Source organism: Bos grunniens, chromosome 3, assembly GCF_055505025.1.
Source record: "Bos grunniens cultivar Pamir isolate PY7600 chromosome 3, Bosgru_T2T1.0, whole genome shotgun sequence".
NCBI classification, from domain to species: Eukaryota; Metazoa; Chordata; class Mammalia; order Artiodactyla; family Bovidae; genus Bos; species Bos grunniens.
In genome coordinates, this window is record NC_141167.1 from 115,840,411 (window position 1) to 115,859,526 (window position 19,116).

Consider the following 19,116-nt stretch of genomic DNA (forward strand, 5'->3'; position numbering starts at 1 on the left):
CAGGAAGAGAAAGGAATAAATATACTCACTATTTCAGGATCCAAATGATATAATGAGCTGAGTCAGTGCTAACAGAGAATACTTACATCAGTAAGTTGTTGCCATCTGAATCCAAGGGAATGTAGTGAACAGTTAATGAATATCAGACACTTTGCTATCTCTCTTTCTGAGTTTTGCATGTCAAGCTGTATTACAGTTGATGTTTATTAGGAGAGGGATATTCCCACCTGTTGTTGTAAGGAGCATAGTGAATAAAGCAGCCCATCTTAAGGGAGAGTTTCACATCCAGAATGTTCAGGAGTCAAGAAGGAATCAGAGATTGTTATATAGATACATATTTAATATAATAAATGTGATTGTGGTTACAGATACATATTTGGTGCTTTATCAAGTAGTATGAGTTACAGAGTACACAACACGTTGGATACAAAATTTGAAGATAAACACAATTGTTCCTAAATGAAAAACATGGGATACATGCTGATGAATGGATTTCCAAACTTTCATTTCCACTCTTTTCTCCAGGCTGGTCTCCTGAAGATGAGTTGCAAGTTGTAGCAGTCTTAAAAAAAAACTCAGTCCCCCAAATTCTAATAACATGTAATATGAAAAGAACTTTTGGCAAAAATTATCCAGATTACTCCTCTCCATTGGAAAAATTTGCAACATTTCCCACTGTTTTGTTTATGCCTTAGCTTATACATGTTTCTAGATAGGGAGTTAAATGCTTTAATTGTATTCGTTATTAGATAAATGTGGTTAGACTCAATTATTTTAAATGTATCCTCATGCCAGAGGAGAAGAGAAATGGAGACATAGGTGTGAAAGAGAAAGGAAAATTTTCTCAGGTGAGAAAACAAGAGACTTATCAAACTAGATATAAATGTTGAGTGAATTTTTATCTTCTCTACTAGAAGATAAAATTATTGTTAAACTGTGAGGTGAGGATAATATTCCAAAGTTTGGTTATCTGTCTTTTTCCCTTTACTGTCTGCTGTGAGTTTCCATTCAAAGCTAATAGTGTCTTAGTTGGAAGACTTGATCTTTTCCGTTACAGGATGTTGGGGGAAGCCTTTCTTTTAATATCTATTGCTCTGATCTGCCACATGACCTGTTTGGGTGAAAATACATTTAACACAGGGAGTGGTTGCTAAATTGTTAAGGAGCCTTGTCCAAAGCAACTATTAAACACACACTTGTCTAATAGAATGGAGAGACTGGAAAACCCATAAACCGAGATTTAATAAGACCTCATGTCCAGAACCTACAGAGAGCTGTCTGGCCCTTGGGTTTGGACATTCAGATATTAGAAACTGAGTTCTCCATGCTCTGTTCTCTGGCACATGCAAACCCACCGGGGAAAGGATGGCTTCCGTGTTTCTTCTTTTATCTAATCCAAACTCCCTAGGATTTTAAAATGGAGTTTCACATCTAGCTTCATTGTTACTCAAGAAATGCCTTCCTGCAAATCTTGGTGGTGACACCAAAAAGTTATTTGATTTTCAATCAAGTGGAGTTGCTCTTAAATGTTTCCTAGTGAATGGACTCACCTTGTAAGTAAGTCTAGGCACTTACTTCTTCACCACTTCTCACTCCTCCTTTCCCCCCTTTCTTTTCTCATGACCCTATTTGTACCAAACTTGCTAAATTACTGGGAAACAAAGAAAATGACTACAAGAAGGAATGATTTCAAGGGTAAAAATCATTTCCCTGAAATATAAATAGCCTTTGAAATGATTCTCAAATTATCAAATTTGTGATGGGACAGATAGATTGAAAAATCCCTGACAAAGAATGTTTATTAGTTTACCAATTGATTTGTTATACTTTGTGAAATAATAACAACTCCACTCTGTTGAAAGGGGGTGTATACAGAGAACAACAACCAAGCAAAATTGATAGCTCTATAGAAGGCAAAAATAAAAACAATTTCTTTAACAAATTCTTCTCTTTACGCACTAAAACCTGAAATATGCTTAAAGCGTAATTTGTACAGTAGAGAATGAGCACATGGGTGGTTTTGAGAGTGGGGCACAAAATGTGTTTATAAATTTGCTTCTACTGATTTGAAAGCAAAATTACTGAAACACATCAGTTCTACATTTCAGAAGGTGTCTGTGTGTATGTTGGTGGTTGCTCATATGAACAAGCACTGAGTTAGCAGATAAACATGGAACACAGTCTCCTAACTTATTCCAGAATAGATAGTCTTCCTCTTTGTTCTGGTCAAATTTGGATACTAATCTGATGCCAAGCTCAAACTATATCAAACACAAGCAGAGAGACAGGGCGTGGGGGTTACCCGGCCTCCCTAACCTTGGGTTTCTCTCAAAGATGAGAAGCATGTACTCCTGTTCCCATCGACCACCTCTCTACATCCCAGATCTACACAGGACTGTGTTACATTTTCTCCAGGGAGGAACATATCAGCACCAAGGGCTCCTCCACTGAGCTTCATACTTTACCGGGCAATTTACTATAGGGAGATTGCGGAGGAGGGAAAGGAAGTGATAAACAGACATTACACATTCTTTTCCTGGAAAGATCACCCCAGTTTTCCCAACTTCCCAAAATTTAAAAGAATGCTATTTTGTTTGTTTTACCATGGAAATTTTTGGTAGTTCAGTTTTTTCTCTTCTAAGTTTAAAAACACTCTCAAAATATGTCAAAGAACTTTCTAGGGCGACGTTTACATGCTTGCTCTTTCATTTGGGGCTGTGATATTTATATTCCTTTTAATTTTTTACTTAGAAGAGTGTCTGATGTGTGTGTTTATCCTGCTTTAAATTTAAAATCATGTTTACATTTATATTACATGTCACCAGTTGACTGCAAGGCATTCGTGCTTCTTGTAGCCTTCACAGCTCTGCCCTCCTGGTGCTTTTCCTGCTTTTTCTGCCTCCTGTGTTTTCAGCTTATGAAAAGGCAAGGCCCTTTTTATCCTCCACTGACAAGTCTACCCACTTACATAGGATGTGCAGTCAATTTGTGAATACGGTAAGCTTGAGTCTTTGTAACATCAACCATCTTGGTGAACTTTCTAGTCTCTAGTCAGTTCTCTGGGTGTTTGTAAACATTTGGTTACTTCAAATAATATGAATAAAAGATTTGAAATTTTAATGACATCAGAGTTTGATGCACGATACTGGATGCTTGGGGCTGGTGCACTGGGATGACCCAGAGGGATGGTATGGGGAGGGAGGAGGGAGGAGGGTTCAGGATGGGGAACACATGTATACCTGTAGCGGATTCATTTCAATATTTGGCAAAACTAACACAATACTGTCAAGTTTAAAAGTAAAATAAAATTAAAAAAAAATGTTTAAGCATTTCAGAAAAAACCTAGATTCTTTGGTTCTTACATTTTCTAGCTGCTTGAGCAAGTATAGGATTGGTGGTTTTATACCCCTTTGGGGCAGCATAGACAGATGCTGGAAAAGGTCGTGCTGGGAATTCTTGTGAATTGCTTGTCACTCACACAAATAGACATGGTGAGAACTTATCTTTCATGCTCTCAATGTTGACTGGGCCTGTCAACCTCTTGACAATGGAGTTTCTTTGAAGTGAGCAATATTGACACATATGAATGAACTCATACCAGACTAGCAATTATTGGCACTAGACCCAGTCACTCCAACCCATTTTCAGAGTTTGAAATGGCAAGTATTCAGAAAGGGCACATTAGTCTTTGAAATAACAAAAATAAGAAAAACCCAACAAATGTAGTCAGTGTTTACTCCAAGAATACAGTCATATAGTTGCTTTACTTTCAATATTCTTAGTGAATAACTGAATTAATAGGTTACAGATGTGTGAAACTAGGAGTTTTGTAAATGAAAGAAAGAAACGAAAGGAGGAAATACAAGACTAAACAATGTAATCTTCTACTTAAACATTTAAGATGTTTATTAATCCCTTAAAAATCACTTTTTTAATTAACTCACTATCCTCACTTAGTTACCCTCATACACAGTTGGTCTCTTTATTACTAGATTATGTATTGCTTAGTCAAATCTACTAAAGATAATAAAAAATGCTAGTAAGACTTATAATAATGAAATACAGCATTAAAAGTTTAAACCTACTAAAAATTGGCTATATGTAAGGCATGTACTGGTGATGGACAGGGAGGCCTGGCGTGCTGCAATTCATGGGGTTGCAAAGAGTCGGACATGACTGAGTGACTGAACTGAACTGAAGGCATGTTAGGGGTATAAATGTGTGTTTTGACTATAATACAATTCACTACTATGGTGAGCAAAATAAGGAGGGGAATGAGCAGTTGCTAGAAGATCAGATCATTTTGCAAAATGCAGGGTACTGTAAAACTCTATCTCACTTAGAAAGTCTCTGCATTTAGTCAAATTAAGTTTTCTGAAGATAATTAGCTATTTTGAAGATAATCATCATGTACTTAACAAACCGATGGCACCATCGGACAACTACCCCTTTTAGGTTTGACAAGATTTCTCCCTTTTAGTATACAGCCCTCTTGATATTGAGGAGGAAGACCACTGCAATGAGCAGCATGTTTGTGTTTTACATGATTGGAGTAAGCAATTTTGGAATTTTGCACTCACACAAATTTTAACTAATTTGAAAATGGAAACCTTGGGCCTACTTTTAGAGGCATAGATACGTTTATAAAGCAGTCCATTGGCAATCTCAGGTCACTGATTTAGTACAGAATTTGGTAACTTTATGTGTGGGAAGGTCTGAGGGAATTATAAGAAGCCCCATGGATTGTGTTCAGATTGATTTTATATAAACACAATATATTCTTGGCTGTATCTCTTGTTTATAATCTCTAGTTAACACAAAGATGGTCTCAAAGGAAGACCAATGTTTTGAACGATGTATTTGCTTAAAAAAATCAAATAGTGGTTGCCTCATAAAATGCCTACCACATTTTACTAACCAAATTCAGAAAATAATGAGTGGCCTTCCTGGATCAGAATTAAGACAACAAATGAGATCAATTAATCTCACTTGAAATTGGTTTTTCCATGTCCATATTCTTTTTCATCCCAATTTAGATGGCAATCCATTACCAAGTGGAACCACATTCAATGATATCATATTTCTGCTTTATGTTTCCCTAAGTAGAGTTTGTCTGTTGTTCTGACTGAGTTTCACAACAACCTACAAGAGTAGAGCTTAATTGAGAACAGGGGCAGGAAGGGGAAACTGGAAAAGGAAGACATTGGGGCAATAGATAATATCCAAAACAATGTGGGCAAAAGAGTAAGCAACCCTCCCTGGGGCTTTCCATCTAAGACTCTCTGAGCAAGCTGCTATAGAAAGATATGTGGGTTGCTGGAAAGTGCAGGGTGATTATGGATGAAATAACTCTCAGGATGATTCTCACAGCCTGACTGCATTGCTACTTGATGAACTCCTGATAAAATTCAGAGCGCACAAAGCGAGGCAGCGAATCCTTCTCCATCAGAGCATGGATTCTTTTCTGGGCCACGTCAAAGCTACTTGGGGAAGGCTCCACCAAATTCTTCACTGTGATTTCCTTCGTGAAGTGATCAATATTCACCTGTGAGCCAGAAAACAGGGATCACTGAGTCAGCCCAGGTTGTGGGATTTGAGGAGGGGTAGGGAGAAAAGTGTTTCTCACATAACACATGAGGGGAAGAGAGGCATAGGAAATTAGAATAGCTTATCACTTCTATTTTATATACAGTAGGGTAAGGCAGCTGGTGCTTCAACAAATGCATGACTCAGATTACGATCTAACCAGTATTAGGCACCCAGTGTTAGAAATAAACAACTCATTCAGGCAGACCTCGTATAAGCTTCTCAATAACCCTAAAAAATGAGTCTTTCCTTTTCTAGGAGAAAGACAGATAGATAGGGACTTCAAGATCACAGAGCTAATAAATGTATTTGAAGGCAGAGACTCAGAATTTGAATCTAGGTATCCTGCTGCCTAATCCCATAGTCTTCCTACCACAGCATTTGGTTTGACCCCTAATGGGGAGAATGAAGAGAGAGAAATCAGGGATCCAAGACTTTATGCGTGTCTCTAGAAGAATAAGGAAACTTGGTTTTTTCCTGAAACAAACAAAGACATGTGGTTTTAGCACAACATTCATAACAATAGCAACTGATATTTATTGAGTGCTGAGAACTTTACTTTCACCAGCACTGCACTGTGAACTCCTTGAGTCTTACAACTCTGAGAGGCAATACTGACATCCACATCTTACAACTGAGGAGCAGAAGAGTTAAAGCGATTTGCCCAAGATCATAAGGGGTAGTTAGAAGATTCAAAAGCCCAGCAATGTTGCTTTTGCCCAGGAGACTGGAGTGTTGGGAGGCATCATGGCTTATTTGGCCTGAATGCAGGGCCATTCTACACTGTGTCACTCCCAGGGACATCATTCATGCTAGGGTCCATGTGAATGGTCCCCTGGGCTTGTGCAATGTACAGCCTGCCTGGGCTTGCCTGAGTATGATTTGAGAGAAATCATTGTTTATCATGTTGTTATTCCAATGACTCTTTTACCTGAGTGTACAGAAGAAAGAAACAAAACCCAAATCAACCAATGGTTCTGAACTGAAACATTAGGAAGTGTTTGGGTCTCTCCTGGGCTGCTAAAGTTTCTTGATACTGAGAAAAGCTATCTGGGCTCAAAGAATTATGGAGTGTCTTTAGGTCAGAGTCAGGGACAAAGGTGTGACTGGAGACAGCCAGGCCAGAACAGACATGAGTGTCTGTGATCGAAGGTCCAGGACGAAGTGAGTTGAGGCTGTGACGTGCTTTCCACAGGTGAGAGCAACCTGTGTGTTTTATGCAGGAATGGCGGAAGACATCACAGACTGCGCTGGAAACGGCCTCCAAGGTGAGGTAGTCAGATGTCTGTCTTCAAAGGTGAAGACTCCGAGATCCAAAGAGGTCAATTTATATGCCTACAAACAGCTAATGAGGAACAGTCTGTTATTCTTCCTGCCACACTAAAGCAATGCTTCTTCCTTCTCTTTAATATATACTGAACTAGATGAGCAGCCAGACTGCTCATCAGCCAAAATAGTTGAAAATTTTAAAGCTAAAAATGATAAAATCTCTAACAATTATAAAGCTATCTGTTAATCCTATTTTTTAAAGAATTGATATGTTTTTTAAAGAAGTGATACATATTTTAACCTCTCTAACACATAAATGGGAGAAGACAATGGCACCCCACTCCAGTACTCTTGCCTGGAAAATCCCATGGATGGAGGAGCCTGGTGGGCTGCAGTCTATGGGGTCGCTAAGAGTCGGACACGACTGAGCGACTTCACTTTCACTTTTCCCTTTCATGCATTGGAGAAGGAAATGGCAACCCACTCCAGTGTTCTTGCCTGGAGAATCTCAGGGACAGCGGAGCCTGGTGGGCTGCCGTCTATGGGGTCGCACAGAGTCGGACACGACTGAAGCGACTTAGCAGCAGCAGCAGGTATTTATACACATACCACACACATACATGAAATTATTACAATTAAAGAGAATTGAGAATTAAAAAGCTTTAGTTAGAAACTTGCCCAAAGTCATACATCAAGATAGGTCTGGAGTTGGTATATCTGCATCCATTCATCTCATAAACATTCACAGAGTATTTATTATGTAACAGGAGTGGGATTTACATCCCTCTGATGCTCAACTCAGAGAATGGAGGCCAAAATTATTTTAATTAGAGCCCAACGTCCTTATAATGAAGGCCATCATTTGTGTGTTCTAGTAACTCAGCAAGGGTTTTATTTATTTTGAAACTCCATTCTTAATTTCTCATATTTTCATGATACCTATGAGTGTTCTAGTAAGGAACTTTGAGAACAATGTTTTCCTAGAGCTCAGAGCAGCTAGCAATAGCCTGGATGCATCTCCATCATTTGCATATACTCAAATCCTAGACTTCTGTGAAGAGGAATGAAGGTGGTAAGAAGATAGGTTGGAAATGGGAAATCAGTCAAAGTCAGGAAATTGTGTCAAATTTAATACTAACAGTACATTAATGTCCTTGGTAACATCACAAATAGAGGTTCCATGCTGACAGAACAGGCCAGCACAAAGGCCATCAGAAGTAGGGGAAAGCCAATACATACGCATGGGGTGTGAGACTGAGAGGTAGAAGAGGGGATCTAGGGAGGATTCCAAAATAATTCCCTAAGACTAAACCCAGATGCGTGCTAGGATTCTCATTTTCTCAACTTGACCAGTAGTACTCTATACCCTCTGCTCCTCACCTCCACCTCCTATGTCATGGAGGTGGCTCATTTGTTGGCATTAGGTATATAATCTAATTTGATTATTAGATTATAATAATCCATTCAGATAAAGTTGCCCTTTAAAAAGGATCAGTGATGAGTAATGCATTACCAAAGGAATAAGTCTCAAATGATAGAACCTCAAGAGTCTAGAACACCTGTGAGACAAAAAAGATATTAGGGTTTCCCTCTCTCAAATCATCTTAAGTTAATTACTACCTGCCTAAAGGGTTTGCTCAGATCATCTCTGTACCTGACCCCAAATTTTGATGAAATGTTTGATGTCCAGATTGGATTACAGTGTGCAATGTGAAATCAGTGACCTGACCAAAACACGATGAATGGGTCTTGCTGAGGCCATCCTGAATTCCACAAAAAATCTTTTCAATTCAGTTTTACAAATAGGAAAGGGCAGATAAACTGCCCTAAAGCCTCTTTGAAATCAACACACATCTTTAAGAGTTAATTAATATTGTATTGTCCTCCAACATCTGTAGCATTGTTACCGTGTGATTATTTGGTTTTCATGAGTAGAAACCTTGTCCAGATCAGAGAGTAAATGAAAAAGCCCTAGGGGAGACCAGAGGGTGGTGGAGAATGGGATGGAAAAGAGAGAATTTTCACCAAAAAAGAAAAGGAAGGAGGAAAGGAGAAAGGGGAAAAGGTGAAGTAATAGAAACATTCATCAGACATTAATTTGTTCAAATGCTGAGATATGTATTTTCACATCCACTGTTTAATTTCATCCTCACAACAATCCTGCAAAATAGTCTTCATTATCCTCACTCTCCCAAAGAAAGAAACTAAGTTCAGAGAGACTGAGTACTTCACCCAAGATCATACAACCTGTATTATCCTCATTTGTGATTACATGCTACTAAGAGAGACCCATACTGCTTAGAAAGTGGTCTAAACAGAGTTCAAGTTCACATCTGCTTGATTGTATTGCTCTCCCTTTGCGTTCAGTAGGTGTTTAAGAAAGGTGGCCCACTTTCAAATAGGAATTACCTTTAGCTGCACAATGTATTGTAGATGGAAATCCTTCCTGGGAAGTGGTTGAGCTGACCCCCATTGACCACTCTCACCCACCTTCCAGTCAGGACCAACCTCTTTAGGAGCCTCCACTTGGATGAATTCTTCATAAATTTTCTTTGCCGTCTCAGCCATCTTGACAGGGGACTTGATCTTCTTGTAATCTTCACAGGCCATCCAGAACTCAAGATTCTCCTCACTGAATTCAGACTTCAGGAAACTTTTGAAGCTGGCAAGTCCATCTAGCAAGGAAAAAGGTTATTTGAGGAAATGTATTCTATCTGATCTGTATCTATATCTGTATCTATCTGTATATCTGTATATATCTATATGTATATCTGTATCATTCTGTATATCTGTATATATCTATATGTATATCTGTATCAATCTGTATATCTGTATATATCTATATGTATATCTGTATCAATCTGTATATCTGTATATATCTATATGTATATCTGTATCTATCTGTATATCTGTATATATCTATATGTATATCTGTATCTATCATCTGTCTATCACTATATCCCATGTTATAGCCTAGGTTTATTTGTAACACATTTCTGTTATTTGCGTAAGAACTTTACTAAAGTTAACTCATTTGTTAACCATTACAAACCTAAGAGGCAGAGGCTGCTATATCCTATTTTACAAATGAGGTCAGACAGATCAAGTAACTTTCTATTAGTTAACCAGCTGGTAAGTGGCAGAGCTGGGATTCAAATACAGACAGTCCATATTTGGGTGATGAAAGTTTAACTGTACATAGCATTGAGGAACATTGTGAGCACTAACGCCATTCTGGATACTTACCAGTTACCAAAAAGAAAAAAATACACTGAAAACTTGATTTGGTAGTGTAAGGAATATTAATGTTTACTCTCATGTATCAACTACTCAGTTTTTTTCTTTCTAAAGTTGATTTTTGGAGCAAATACTATGTTCCAGGAATTATGGTAAGTAAAATAGACACGCTACTTGCCCCAGTGAAGATTCTGGGGAGGTAGAAAAGAAAATGATGAAACACATACAAAAATTGTGTACACAACAAAAGAAAGCAATATGAAAGATAGTAAGAGTAATAAAAGGGTCCTAACCTGATTTTACATTTAGAGAAGGCCTATATGAGAAAGTGAGACAGGAGACCTGAAGGAGGAGTGGTAGGGCCCTGATGAAGGGGGCCTACGTGTAGAGCAGTTACTACACCCATCAGTGAAACATCAGTCTTTAACACATATTAAATTAAGTGTGACTGTTGTGGTTCTGTTTTCAGAGTACTGTCGCTCATGTAGAATATATTGCAGCTTGTAAACCCAGGTCTCCTGCATTGAGGGCAGATTCTTTACTGTCTGAGCCACCAAGGAAGCCTATTTATATATATATATATATATATATATATATATATATATATAATACAAATATGTATATTAGAGATTCTTGGGTCTGATCCTTTTGTTTTCTTTTTCTTTCTTCTAATCTTGTTCTGCCGGAGGAGGCAATGGCACCCCACTCCAGTACTCTTGCCTGGAAAATCCTATGGATAGAGGAGCCTGGTAGGCTGTAGTCCATGGGGTCGCTAAGAGTCGGACACTACTGAGCAACTTCCTTTTCACTTTTCACTTTCATGCATTGGAGAAGGAAATGGCAACCCACTCCAGTGTTCTTGCCTGGAGAATCCTAGGGGTGGGGGAGGCTGGTGGGCTTCCATCTATGGGATCGCACAGAGTCGGACACAACTGAAGCGACTTAGCAGCAGCAACCTTGTTCTGCAGCTCTAAGCTCCAAAGTGGTAGATAAGTTGAAGGCAAGGTCAGGAATTAGGAAGGCAATGAAGAGGAACAAAGGAAAAATCATTTTATACCTTCAATATTTTCCTCCTTTTAAAGGTGACATATAGATAGATAGTTAGATATATATGTAGCTAGATAGAGAGATATAGATAGGTAATTCATAAATAGATAGATACTTTTTTTAACCCCAATTCTAACAAATCTGTATGTACTGAGAGAGAATCCACACACATTTATTATGTAAGGTAAGTGGACTTCTAAAGGAAGGAGAGAAAATTTTAGCTCCCCACAGACTATATCAGAGTTACAGGCATGCCTGGCCTGGCGTTTGCCTCCCAGGCTGAAGGCTGGACTGACTGGAACCTCAAGGTCTACATTTCCTCTAACTTGTCCCTCATCAGAAGACACTTCTACAATTCATTAGTTTTACTTGGAGAACATAGTCATGTACTGAATTCACTTCCTTTGACCTAATTTCTATTTCCATTCTTCTTGAATATTTCTCCCTACTTCTTTTTATAGATTCTAACTTTCATTCATTAGTCATTGCCCAATACATCAATTTCAAACAATATGCACAAAATATCATGATTAAGCCAGAAATATAGCATTGTCAGTTTTCAATTTTCCTTCTATACATTTTGTCTTTATATCCTTCACAGTTCCCAGCAATTGCACTCAGTTTTAAAGAAACAGAATTGCTGAATTATAAATAACTTGGATTAGGGTCACTGATAATTCTGGATCCAAACAAGAAACTTTGCATTTTAATCCCTTCTCCCTGTACTTAATATAAAAACATTTCTTTTTAAATTGGGCAACACCTAAAAATACATTGGGGAGTGATGGTAGGTATGATAAACAAATTTCTCTAATAACTGACCTAGAAGAATTGCTTTAAAACCACTTAATAACGTTCACCAGAATAAGATCAGATATATTTTCCCTCACTCCTGCCCATATTTCCAGGACTATGTGATTTCATAAGCCTTTCAGGTATGACCTAAATCAAATCCTTTATAATTATACAGTGGAAGTGACAAATAGATTCAAAGGACCAGATCTGATACACAGAGTGCCTGAAGAACTACGGACAGAGGTTCGTGACTTTGTACAGGAGGCAATGATCAAAACCATCTCCAAGAAAAGGAAATGCAAAAAGGCAAAATTGTTGTCCAAGGAGGCCTTACAAATAGCTGAGAAAAGACAAGATAGGAAAGGCAAAGGAGAAAAGGAAAGATATACCCATTTGAATGCAGAGTTCCAAAGAATAGCAAGGAGAGATAAGAAAGCTTTTCTCAGTGATCAGTGAAAAGAAATAGAGGAAAACAATAGAATGGGAAAGAGTAGAGATATCCTCAAGAAAATTAGAGATACCAAGGGAATATTTCATGCAAAGATGGGCTCAATAAAGTACAGAAATGGTATGGACCTAACAGAAGCAGAAGATACTGAGAAAAGGTAGCAAGAATACACAGAAAACCTATACAAAAAAGATCTTCATGACCCAGATAACCATGATGGTGTGATCACTCACCTAGAGCCAGACATCCAGGAATGTGAAGTCAAGTGGGCCCTAGGAAGCATCACTGTGAACAAAGCTAGTGGAGGTGCTGGATTCCAGTTGAGCTATTTCAAATCCTAAAAGATGATGCTGTGAAAGTGCTGCACTCAAAGTGGAAGTGAAAGTGATGTTGCTCAGTCGTGTCCAACTCTTTGCGACCCCATGGACTGTAGCCCACCAGTCTCCTCCATCCATTGGATTTTCCAGGCAAGAATACTGGAGTGGGTTGCCATTTCCTTCTCCAGGGGATCTTCCTGACCCAGGGATCGAACCTGGGTCTCCTGCATTATAGGCAGATGCTTTACCATTTGAGCCACCAGGGAAGTCCATATGCACTCAGTAATTTGCTGCACTCAATATGCCAGCAAATTTGGAAAACTCAGCAGTGGCCACAGGACTGGAAACAGTCAGTTTTCATTCCAATCCCAAAGAAAGGCAGTGCCAAAGAATGTTCAAACTACCACACAATTGCACTCATCTCACACACTAGAAAAGTAATGCTCAAAATTCTCCAAGCCAGGCTTCAACAGTACATGAACCATGAACTTCCAGATGTTCAGATTTAGAAAAGGCAGAGGAACCAGTGATCCAATTGCCAACATCCATTGGATCATCAAAAATGCAACACAGTTTCAGAAATATATCTACTTCTCCTTCATTGACTACATTAAAGCCTTTCACTGTGTGGATCATAACAAACTGTGGAAAATTCTGAAAGCGATGGGAATACCAGACCACCTGACCTGCCTCCTGAGAAATCTGTATGCAGGTCAAGAAGCAACAGTTAGAACTGGACATGGAACAACAGACTGGTTCCAAATCGGGAAAGGAGTATGTTTATTGCTTATTTAACTTATATGCAGAGCACATCATGAGAAACGTTGGGCTGGATGAAGCACAAGCTGGAATCAAGATTGCCGGGAGAAATATCAATAACCTCAGATATGCAGATGACACCAACCTTATGGCAGAAAGTGAAGAAGAACTAAAGAGCCTCTTGATGAAAGTGAAAGAGGAGAGTGAAAAAGTTGGCTTAAAACTCAACATCAGAAAACTAGATCATGGCTTCTGGTCCCATCACTTCATGGCAAATAGATGGGGAAGAAATGGAAATAGTGACAGACTTTATTTTGGCGGCTCCAAAATCACTGCAGATGGTGACTGCAGCCATGAAATTAAAAGACGTTTGCTCCTTGGAAGAAAAGTTATGACCAACCTAGACAGCATGTTAAAAAGCAGTGACATTACTTTTCCAGCAAAGGCCCGTCTAGTCAAGGCTATGGTTCTTCCAGCGGTCATGTATGGATGTGAGAGTTGGACCTTAAAGAAAGCTGAGCGCTGAAGAATTGATGCTCTTGAACTGTGGTGTTGGAGAAGAGTCTTGAGAGTCCCTTGGACTGCAAGGATATCCAACCAGTTCATACTAAAGGAGATCAGTCCTGAATATTCACTGGAAGAATTGATGCTGAAGCTGAAACTCCAATACTTTGCCCACCTGATACAAAGAACTAACTCATTGGAAAAGACCCTGATTCTGGGAAAGATTGAAGGCAGGACGAGGAGGGGACAACAGAGGATGAGATAGTTGGATGTCATCACCAACTCGATGGACATGAGTTTGAGTAAGCTCCAGGAGTTGGTGATGAGCAGGGAAGCCTGTTGTGCTGCAGTCTATGGGGTCACAAAGAGTCGGACACAACTGAGTGACTGAGCTGAATGAACTGAACTGATGTGTTATCATTTAGTGAGACATGAATCAATAGTACATGCTGAAAGAAGAAATAAAGACTGAGTTTTCTCTCTGTCATCCTTAAAGTTTTTATTGTTCCCTGAATAAAAGGTGTCAGTTAGTCTCTGCCTAAATGAGAAAATTCCCAGGCACTTTCCAGCTGCTGGGAAATGACAATATGAATGAAGTCTTATGAGCTCCCACACTATCAGGTCTAAGACTGCAGAGGAAGCAATAACTTCACAGAATAAGTGTAGGGCAAATTAACTCTCATTAGCCTCATGTCCCCATAACATAGTGATTCAGGCGTTCTGAATCACCCTTTCCACATCTTTGAAAAAGGTAGGGCTAAAATTCTAGTCCTCCAAAACATTGTTATTTATGACCTGAGGATACATTCCAGGATGCCACAACAGTAACATTTACCACATTACCAAGACATCCTAGACACGGAATGAGCTCAAAAAATAACATTTCCTGGATTCACGTAAGAGAAGTGATCACTTTTTTTTTGTTTTCCCATGGGATTATTTGCTACTATGACTCTTTCTCCCAGAATGCTGTTGATTATCTGAGTTCAAGATTCGAGTTTCACTTATCTTTGCCCCTCTTTCAAAAGTATCCCACCTCTTAGTGTAAATCTGTGGATCTAATATTTAATAAAGGTTCAAACTGAATAAAATAAGACTCACTGAGATAAAAATTTCCTCCTATGTCTCAAAACTGAAGAGAACAAACATTAAGGAAAAATAAATTTACTGATTTTGCTATTGCTGCAGTATTTTATTTCATGGGCAAGTTACCTAAACTCTCTCTGTCTTGGTTGCTTCTTCTGAAAAATACAAATTGTTTGCATATCTAAGTGCTAAAATTATTGAAATCATTAGATAACCTAGTATATGCAAAATGTATAGAACAGTGACTGAATAATGAATGTAAGCTATTGCTTTTTTATAACTATTGCTTTAAAGAAAGTTGTGACTACTAGTGAGTAAGATGATGATAAAGAACAGCCAGACAAAAGAAGGGAGAAAATTGGAAATCAAAGAAGAGAAGTAGAGGAGAATGCAAAGACAGAAACAAAAAGAGGAGCCAGATCCAGGCTATTCCATTCCCCATGCAAGAGTCCAAATCTCAAAGATGTTTCAAGAAAATGTTCTGACCTTTTGGAATTCCTGGGGCAAAGAGATTCACATAAAAGTTGTGTGGCTACTGGGCTATGTTTCATTCTTTCTCTGCTCTTAAAAATAGTCACATGGAAGAGTTTAATGTCACTGTCTCATTTAAACTCCCACATGCAATCTGTTTTTGTATTTAAAAAGCAGTGCATCAGTTATGTGCCCCATGGACCTTCAAAAAGAAAACAGATGGTTCTGTATATAAAACTGAAGACGAAAACATAAGAAATTGGTGTTTTCTCAGAACAGAGTCAAATATACTTGGCAATTAAAAAAGATTTTGAATAGGTTATTAGGTAAGGCCTATTAGGTTTTAATAGGCTTAATATAATCAGTAAAAAATAAATAATTATTCTGTACACAACACAGTATTGTAAGTCAATTATATATCAGTAAAGAATATTTTCTTAAATAAAAAAATAATCTTGTGGAACAGATTGAGTAGCAGCTTAACGGTCTTACTTTTTTTAAAGGTTTGGTACCAATTGATTTCATTTTCACTCAAAAAATTTTAGTAAAACATGGATTTAAGGAAGGCTTGAGGGACTGTATCAATGATGAGAATCAATATCCTATATCAGCACAAGAGAATGTCAAATGTTCCTCATAAGTCAACAAACATGACACTCTCTGAGGTTAAATGATTTAATTTATCAAACAAACATGCAAAAAGAATCATGTTTCTAGTGCATGTTTTTCAAATGTATCTTTCTTTATTACCTACTCTGAATCAATCATAGCTAATGTCAGAACCATAATAGTTCTGGTTATAGACCATTGGTTTTTGCAGATGCAAAGAATATCTCATAAGAACTGAATTGCCAAAGTTTGGCTTAGTTATTCACAATGCATGAAAGTTAGTGTCTGGGGAAATATGTCAAAAACTGTCTCTTTTAGGCTAATGGTGTTGGGGTAGAATTACTTGGGCATGCCTATCATTTCACTGGTCCTTCTTTAGAAATAGACAGAGAGAAGCAGAGACAAAGGAGCAAGAGAGATAGTGTCATAGAAGCAGAGATGGATGGGAAAAGGGAAAGACAGAAAGGAAGAGGGAGACAGAAATGTGTAACAGAGAAACAGAGGCGGGGAGGGAGAGGCTGTCCTGCGTGCCCAGGGCACCACCTCCTGTAGGGTCTGGCTCTTTTTCATTTCTCTGAGACCTCTGTATCCACACCAGAAACGCTTTTTATTATTTGTGCTGGTTTGAATGAATAAATACCCTTTCAAGGAAAGACTTTCGACTGGAACAGTTATCAAATGTTTTCCCAATTATTACTTGGGGAAATTATCCAAATCTTAAAAGTATTAATTACTTAAGAAGATAATGATGTGGAACTTAAGATTATACACACACACATATATACTCAAGACCCATACATAGTATATATAATTTTAAAATATTATATCAAATTAAAATGTGAATATTACATATATATTTGCACACACATATATATGCATATACATATTTCCCCTTTAGACGCAAAAAACATTACTGCAAGAATGTCGGATCTCAAGCTCACACCATGGAAATCAACTATTTGCAAGCTGAAAAACTTCAGTCCCAAAATGCTAGGTGTTAACACTAAGTGCCTCTGGCTTAACTTATTCTATTAATTCTCTATCTCCTAAAAGCCTGAAATATATAAACATGTGGCCCTAAGGATTAGTGTGGCTGAAAGGATTGTGAATGGGCATATAAATTTATATCTTTCTCCTTAATAGCTTTAAAAACATGACAACAGTTTTTCTAATTTTGTTTATTGATAGTAGCAATAAATACCTGTACCCAGGGTATGCATAATTCATTTGTCAGGTATTGGCCCTAAGCCACAGGTAACACAATTAATAAGTCAACTGATAAACATAAATATTTTTTTCCTAGTTGACTTCATGAAATTTCTGTGTGCCAGAAGGATAATGAAGTCAACATTAACCCAGTTACTCAATAAATGTTTGTTGAACACTTTATATGCACAAAGGAGAAAAGGAAAGATATAAGCATCTGAATGCAGATTCCAAAGAATAGCAAGAAGATGAGAAAGCCTTCCCCAGCAATCAATGCAAAGAAATAGAGGAAAACAACAGATTGGGAAAGACTAGAGACCTCTTCAATAAAATTAGAGATACCAAGGGAACATGTCATGCAAAGATGGGCTCGGTAAAGGACAGAAATGGTATGGACCTAACAGAAGCAGACGATATTAAGAAGAGGTGGCAAGAATACATAGAACTGTACAAAAAATAGCTTCATGACCCAGATAATCATGATGGTGTGATCACTCACCTAGAGCCAGACATCCTGGAATGTGAAGTCAAGTGGGCCTTAGAAAGCATCTCTACAAACAAATCTAGTGGAGGTGATAGAACTTCAGTTGAGCTATTTCAAATCCTGAAAGATAATGCTGTGAAAGTGCTGCACTCAATATGCCAGCAAATTTGGAAAACTCAGCAATGGCCATAGGACTGGAAAAGGTCAGTTTTCATTCCAACCCCAAAGAAAGGCAATGCCAAAGAATGCTCAAACTACCGCACAATTGCACTCATCTCACACGCTAGTAAAGTAATGCTCAAAATTCTCCAAGCCAGGCTTCAGCAGTACGGGAACCATGAACTTCCAGATGTTCAGGATGGTTTTAGAAAAGCCAGAGGAACCAGAGATCAAATAGCCAACATCTGCTGGATCATGGAAAAAGCAAGAGAGTTCCAGAAAAACATCGATTTCTGCTTTATTGACTATGCCAAAGCCTTTGACTGTGTGGATCACAATAAACTGCGGAAAATTCTGAAAGAGATGGGAATCCCAGACCACCTGACCTGCCTCTTGAGAAACCTATATGCAGGTCAGGAGGCAAAAGTTAGAACTGGACATGGAACAACAGACTGGTTCCAAATAGGAAAAGGAGTATGTCAAGACTGTATATTGTCACTCTGCTTATTTAACTCATATGCAGAGTACATCATGAGAAACGCTGGGCTGGAAGAAGCACAAGCTGGAATCAAGATTGCCAGGAGAAATGTCAATAACCTCAGATATGCAGATGATGCCACCCTTATGGCAGAAAGAGAAGAGGAACTCAAAAACCTCTTCATGAAAGTGAAAGAGGAGAGTGAAAAGTTGGCTTAAAGCTCAACATTCAGAAAACTAAGATCATGGCATCCCATCCTATCACTTCATGGGAAATAGATGGGGAAACAGTGGAAACAGTGTCAGACTTTATTTTTTTGGGCTCCAAAATCATCCAGTTGGTGACTGCAGCCATGAAATTAAAAGACACTTACTCCTTGGAAGAAAAGTTATGACCAACCTAGATAGCATATTGAAAAGCAGAGACAGTACTTTGCCAACAAAAGTCCGTCTAGTCAAGGCTATGGTTTTTCCTGTGGTCATGTATGGATGTGAGAGTTGGACTGTGAAGAAGGCTGAGCACCAAAGAATTGATGCTTTTGAACTGTGGTGTTGGAGAAGACTCCTGAGAGTCCCTTGGACTGCAAGGAGATACAACCAGTCCATTCTGAAGGAGATCACACCTAGGATTTCTTTGGAAGGAATGATGCTAAAGCTGAAAC

General features: G+C 38.4%; 1 protein-coding gene and 1 non-coding gene across 2 annotated transcripts in view; both read right to left on the reverse strand.

Moving 5' to 3' along the window:
* Window positions 1–319: 319 nt before the first annotated feature.
* The window catches only part of RGS5 (regulator of G protein signaling 5), a 56,930-nt gene continuing 38,133 nt past the window's right edge, over window positions 320–19,116 (reverse strand). The window contains exons 4-5 of the mRNA XM_086393836.1: window positions 9,364–9,530; window positions 320–5,545 (exon numbers count right to left, since the gene is read on the reverse strand). Of these exons, the coding sequence (XP_086249962.1) occupies window positions 5,384–5,545; window positions 9,364–9,530 (329 nt within the window). The 3' untranslated portion in view covers window positions 320–5,383. The remainder of the gene's footprint in view (window positions 5,546–9,363; window positions 9,531–19,116) is intronic.
* TRNAY-AUA (transfer RNA tyrosine (anticodon AUA)) lies at window positions 12,893–12,965 on the reverse strand. The gene has a single exon. It is a non-coding gene; the product is annotated as a tRNA-Tyr (tRNA).